The sequence below is a fragment of the Temnothorax curvispinosus genome, unplaced genomic scaffold (assembly GCF_003070985.1).
Source record: "Temnothorax curvispinosus isolate PA1 unplaced genomic scaffold, ASM307098v1 QBEX01006618.1, whole genome shotgun sequence".
Taxonomy (NCBI): domain Eukaryota; kingdom Metazoa; phylum Arthropoda; class Insecta; order Hymenoptera; family Formicidae; genus Temnothorax; species Temnothorax curvispinosus.
The window spans coordinates 7,139-13,427 of record NW_020216398.1 but is presented as its reverse complement, the minus strand read 5'-3'; the positions used below and the strand labels follow the sequence as shown (position 1 = coordinate 13,427).

The 6,289-nt window shown below is 37.8% G+C and overlaps 2 protein-coding genes across 2 annotated transcripts; both read right to left on the bottom strand.

The window, feature by feature from the left end:
• Window positions 1-278: 278 nt before the first annotated feature.
• Window positions 279-2,312, bottom strand: LOC112456040 (mediator of RNA polymerase II transcription subunit 18). Its single transcript, XM_025018314.1, has 3 exons — window positions 1,925-2,312; window positions 1,576-1,850; window positions 279-1,473 (listed from the first exon to the last, which is right to left on the bottom strand). Exons 2-3 carry the CDS (start codon window positions 1,779-1,781, stop codon window positions 1,014-1,016), a joined length of 666 nt encoding a protein of 221 aa, XP_024874082.1. The 5' UTR covers window positions 1,782-1,850; window positions 1,925-2,312; the 3' UTR covers window positions 279-1,013.
• A 239-nt stretch (window positions 2,313-2,551) lies between these two features.
• LOC112456039 (ubiquitin carboxyl-terminal hydrolase 30) lies at window positions 2,552-6,289 on the bottom strand. Its single transcript, XM_025018313.1, has 6 exons — window positions 5,887-6,289; window positions 5,355-5,510; window positions 4,970-5,133; window positions 4,452-4,862; window positions 3,828-4,166; window positions 2,552-3,682 (listed from the first exon to the last, which is right to left on the bottom strand). The coding sequence occupies exons 1-6, from the start codon at window positions 5,984-5,986 to the stop codon at window positions 3,431-3,433; spliced, it is 1,422 nt and encodes a 473-aa protein (XP_024874081.1). The 5' UTR covers window positions 5,987-6,289; the 3' UTR covers window positions 2,552-3,430.

Here is a 6,289-nt window from a genome sequence, read left to right as displayed (position 1 = left end):
CAAGAATTAATAAACTCATTATTATCAACAACCTGTACATACACTAATATTCATTAATCGAGCTGGTCCTTTTTGGGTGTAGATGAGCGCACCATTTCTAGACGTGCGTAATATATGAAATAATACAGAGAGCATGAGATAATGCATGAAATGCGATTGTAATTTTCTACAGCAAATATACTCGGTTTTTTAATTCAAGCCCCCGAAAAGATTCGTGTGGGAGGTCTAAAAATGGCGCGTTCATCTACATTAGTCTACACCCAAATAAAAGGACTCCATTAATGAACATCGCAGTTTTATTAAAACTTTTGTACAATATCCTTTAATATTTTCTATTCTATTCCCATGAGAGATGTAATAATATCGAGTTGTTCGAATAATACGCTACTGTCATCATATATTATATGTTATTGCGCATACGTCGAAAAATAGTGCTCTGGCATCACTGCATATATTCTCCTTTTAATTTATTGACGCTTGGCGCTGTCGCCATTGAAGAAATGATGCCATCTTTACCTTGGTAGTGCTTGATAATTAAGGGTAGATAATTAAGGGTGAAAACAAGCTGTTTGACAATTGCAGAATTTCCAAATTTTTGAATTACCATTGCATTAATCTGCTTATTGTCTTTATTAAATATCAATTTTATTTAGTTATTCCATTAAATTTTCAAGATATATACACATAAATAATCTCGTAATTACTTTCTCCGGCTATTTCTCACATTTTATAAAAAAATATTTTTTTACATCGTATCTCTTAATGAATGGATATAGAGAACCTTTAATAAATCGTCATGACCTAAGTAAAGAATTTAAAGGCAAAGCAAAATCTTATATTATGATGAATATTAAAATGTGATTACAATTAAAACAATGTTCTAAAGAGTTCTTCCGCCTTTTTTTTTCAAATTACTATATGGCGATTTGAAACATTTCCATTTTTTAACACACTAAAATTTACACAAACTGGTTTATATAGAAATGATTCTTTGTCGTACGAAAATCTCATGATTAATGAACCAATCTTTTGTAATCTATCTTTTCCAATTGCACTAAAGGTCGCAGTTGTTCCGCGAATATCCTCATGTCTTCTGCTATAGCGTCCTGTCCGCTGGGAGCCAACACGCTGAGCTCGACCAAGTAACTCTGTGAAATCATCTCCGGCACGCCCTCTGGCACCTTGCCCTGGTTTACCTTGAAGATCTTCGACACAGTGATCTTCATTCGGCCCTTGCGAAACATGTAGCCACGAGTAACGTACTCAAAGTCCAGCTTGCAGCCTAGCTCGGTTAGAAACTCCACTACGGTGTTGCTTGTAGCGATGTCGATGCTGCTGCGAACGATCGTGGGTCGAGATTTGTCGCCTAGTTCGGGCTGGCCGATGTATCGCAGCTGCCACGGCATGTCTGCATAGCCTGGGTCCAGGGTACGTCGCACTCGCAGCAGCAGCGGCTGTTCCTGCGGAGAGCCTCTAAAAAAAACAAGTTTTTGTAATTTAATGCGCAAATCGACTTTGATTATACTTGCTGCAACATCTGTCAAAAACAATTTGGAATGAACAAAATTATTGTACCTGCGAATGCTGAAACACATCTCGTGGTCGTAGAATCCCTCTGGTCCATGGTCCACATTATCGCACAAACCACGAAGTCTGTGCAGCAGTACTTCCACAGAGGTATCTAACACCGATCCCTGCAGCAAATACTCCTGATTGGGGATAATGTTAGACTTGAGAGCAGCGCTCAAGCTATCCATAGCGGTGCTGATCGGGGCAGTCATGCTGGCTTATGTCAATTTTTCGACGAGTAACAGATTCGGAGCAGTTTAATAAGAGATAATGAAGAATCCCTATTATAAATGGAAATTGTTAATGCTTAATACCTTTTAACTTGCATTACTTCTACATATAATTTCTTACATACCTCTACTTTTATATATCATCTAATCTAATGCACAGTCGAACTTTTGCACGTTCTTTTCTCTTAGAAATCGAAAAAATTCATTTTGTCTTAACCTCAGAGTAAAGTAAACTACTAATTTATGGATTTATAAATGTCTCCATTGTGAAAAATAACAACACTTTTATTTCAATAAACTTGAATTACGTTTTTATAAATATTCCTCTTATAATTCACATACAGTATTAAAAGAGAAAGGATAAAGCGTATAGAGATCAATATCCAATATTCACAATTGTAGCTTAGGGCAGGTTAGGTTGGAATTAGGTTAGTAGTTGGAGGTGGGGTAAAAATAAGAAATAGAGTAGAAAAGTAGAGAGGGTAAAACTAAAGCATGTTTTGTTCATTACCATTTTCATTTAATTTTTGATAGTAAAGTGTAATAATTAAGTCGATATATATAAATTTAATATAAAATACATTCATGTTTGATATATATATATGTATATATATATTACATACTTTAGTTTGACAAACGTAAAAAATAAAGAATGCGCAATTTAAAAAGTCCAATTAAAACTATCTCAATAAAATCTAATCATTTTAAAACTACAGAGGAAGGAAAGTTACTATGGTTGTCGATAAGGTCTATCTGGTTCCTGCATTCTAAATTTTATTTTACTTTATATGTTTTTTTATAAGACTTTAAATTACACGTTTACGTACCTAATGTTCTTAAAGTAAATTTATTCTGATAATTCGCATATTCCTTTATGCCAATCAGAGAAAGGAGATAGGATAATTTGATATATACAAATTAATAAATTCGCAGTCTTCGATAATAGTATTTCTAACAATTGCACTATACGCGAGGGCTCAGAGTCCCAAATATAAACGTAATAAAAAATACAAGATCTTGCTTATCCTCCTCAATAAATTTAATATGAAGAATTTGTTATTGGCACGATCTTAGTTCTTGTTAAAATAAAGATATAATGATGAACTGATCAAAGGATTTATAAGAATCGACAGTCTTCCTTTGTAGAAATCTACTATCACTATGTGTTATAGAAGCGAGAAATTTTTGTTTCACGAAACTGTTTCAGCAGATTTGTCAGCGTTTAATAATGGCAATTATTAACGCATCCGTCGCGAATGAAATACTTCTGAATTTCAGATTATATTACTGGATACATTTCACTGCTGCTATAAAATATCACCTAGGGACGCGGGCTTCGTAGTCGTATATTATAACAAAGGATTATCGCGCAACATCGAACGATACTAAACTCATTATGGAAAATTCGACAGTCTCTTGTATTTCGCAAATCCTCCATTCTTTCTAGCTGTGTTTTCTACTGTTGTTTATAATTCCTTGCAATTTCTATTCTTCCGTATGATTTTCGTCGCTAAGTCATTGCACCGCTTTAAAACCGCAAGAGAGAAAGCATGGCTAAAAAGAGTGGACTGGTTATCAATCACGCGTTATTTCGTAATTTTTTAGTTTGCCTATCACTCGAAAATTTGTTCCTAACTAGGATAAACGCTCTTGATGCGCTCGTAGAACAGCAGGTACGGACTGGCAAGCAGCACCTGCGTCAATGACACACTCTCGACAATGACGTCGGACGTGTACAACCATTGATCTGCTTTGTTTCCACGTCTGAAGCAAACGAAATGGCCGGAGTCCACCGGGCCGCGGTGCTCGATTACCGCGCACAACCGGTACTTATGTTTACCCTGTATCGTCATGAAACTGTTACCGAGAAACTTTGCGTCGCCCTGTAAATAAAGATATCAGATTAAATTAATTAAACTGTCTGGTTAATCATAAATTTAAGTTGAGAGTATGTAGGATTGTACATTAACTATTTCTGGGAATTCCTTATTTGATATAAATTTACTAATAAATCTTTTTATAAATCACCTGCGCGCTTCTCTTTTTCGTCTCCGTATAAGTGTAGGGATCTAGCACCAGAAATTCGGGGAACGTGATCTGATCGTCCCTTTTAATTGGCATACCCGAAGAGCTCCATGTGGTCCTCGGGATGTGCAAGCATAAACACTTGGGCAGTTTGCCGAGAGTGAGAGTCTTGATGGCAGTGCAACGCGATGAGCATCCATCGCATTGTACGTCACGCACAATTTCGCTGTCCACAAAATGCGACAGCAGCCGCTCTAAAGTGTGATGCTGCGGCACGAACGATGAAGTGAGTGGTGGTAATGGTAACGATAAGGTTTCAAGCTTATCATAACGCACTGAAGACTGCAAAAAATAAAAAAGACTAACATTAAAAAACAGCATTATTAAGGAAGAGTAGAATTTTATTATTAAAATTAAAATTTAAGATTGTTAGAATTATAAATCATCTCGATAGGAAGCAAAAAGAATAAAACAATATATATCACTATTGACAAACATTTGGATCAATTTAGAAGAAATGTCCAAATGTTCGAATTCATAACAAATATCTGAAGAAAGGATGATACAAAGGAAATTAGCTAGGACGACGAGAAAAATGGGTTCCCTCTTGTTTTTTCGCGACGATACCTTCCAGAAACAGTTGCTGCACTGAACTTGGCTAGTGATCAGGCCTGAGAACGGATGCGTCTCCACTGACACCGAGGGAATGTTGATGAACGGCATGGCGCACAGAGATTTCCACGATTTGAAGAGGTTCGTGCAGTCGCCGTTACTCTGAATGCTTCGCGACAGTAGCTCTGATGATCTAGCGAGTATCATACCGGGCTTGCACGTGCTCGGAGACATAGGTATGGACGAAGTCGAGGTCATCATCTGATTGTTGCAGTTTTTATCAAAGCCCTTCGGTTTGTCGGAATTGTTCTTCACTGACGCGATGTCATTGCAGGAGGCGCTTCTGAGATTCAAGGTATCACCCGTTCCTCTTACATCTGGTTTGATAATCGGACTTGGTGGCAGTGCATCGGATAAACAACCTTTCTGAAATCGTGAATAAACTTTTCAGCAAGTAGCCGTAAAAGTTGAAGGCAAACAAAATTTTTGTTTGCGATGTTTTGTCGAGAATATTACATCGAAATATTGCATACCCTATTCACAGGTTGCATTTCAGCATCTAACGCGCTGAGAACTACATGGAACAGCTCGTGAGCGTCTTGATGACCAGGCCCAAAATTCCACAACGAGCCGACGGAAGAGATAATTTCGACGGGTGTCACATTGCCATACAGGTCGTCCGCAAAACCGTTGATTTCTGCCAGGTAAACATTGATCAATACAATATAACAAGGATATGAAAACATAAATATAGAAAATTTAAAAATTCTAAAAATTTAGTACAAAAGATACTTGTCAGATTAGAGATTTTAAGGCTGTCAAGTAAAAAATAATAAAAAACCAGGAAAAATAAATTTAAGGATTAGACGTTGCAATTTTAAAATCAGAATTCAAGATGACATCGGATCAAAACCATACTTTTGAGAACGGAAAGCAGCGTGTCAGCAAAGTTTCTATCCTTCTTCTCCTGCTGCCTCTGAAGCCAGCAAATAAATGAGGGGCAAGCAGCCAGCGCTTGCAAAAGAGAATTCAGGAAACACGTATATCCCAAATTGTTGATCCCAACAACTTGACCTAGAATCAGACAGTAAAATAAAGTCACAATTAAACGTCAAAATTCAGTTTCTATTAAGCATATCATATCTCTTGATGGAGATTAAATAACTAAAGGAAAAATATTCAATAATTGAGCATAAGCAAAATTGAAAAAACACTAATTCTGCCTTTAATAATAAACCTGACAAGATAATTAAATAGAAATTATACATGGATTCTCTATAATCTTTACACAATTATATGTAATAAAACTACATTTATATTCAACAGTAAAAGATATCATCGATAACGCTACATTATTTTCCCCGCAGTTTCATTATAAGAATAATGAAAGACAGGGATAAAAAGAGACGTGGTCTCGCTAAGCGTTTGATGAACGTAGCCCGGACGTCACCTTTTTTCCTGGGCTTGGGCGATGGGCCCCACAGGACGAAGAGGCCAACGGCGATGGCGAATCCCACACCGGCGAACATCGCGATTTTCTCCACGTCCATCGCGTACCGAATCGACCAGCACTTTCCACCGACAGTCCCTAATGACGGAGCGCTTTAACCTACGTTCCGGCTAATGCAGCTCGCCCTCGACTTTCGTTCAGGCATACTTCCGCGACGACCAAGTGCTCCCTCGAGGGCCGCCGATGACGAGACTCACGTAGACGACGGGGACAGAGCCTCACTGAGGAATCGCCGAGGATACCTCTCTCTAGTACGGTCGCGTAAGTATCAGTCGAATGCGCGAGCTCGCTCCGCGACACGAGCGATTTGCAGGTTATAGTCGATCGACGAGCGCAGAGAGAA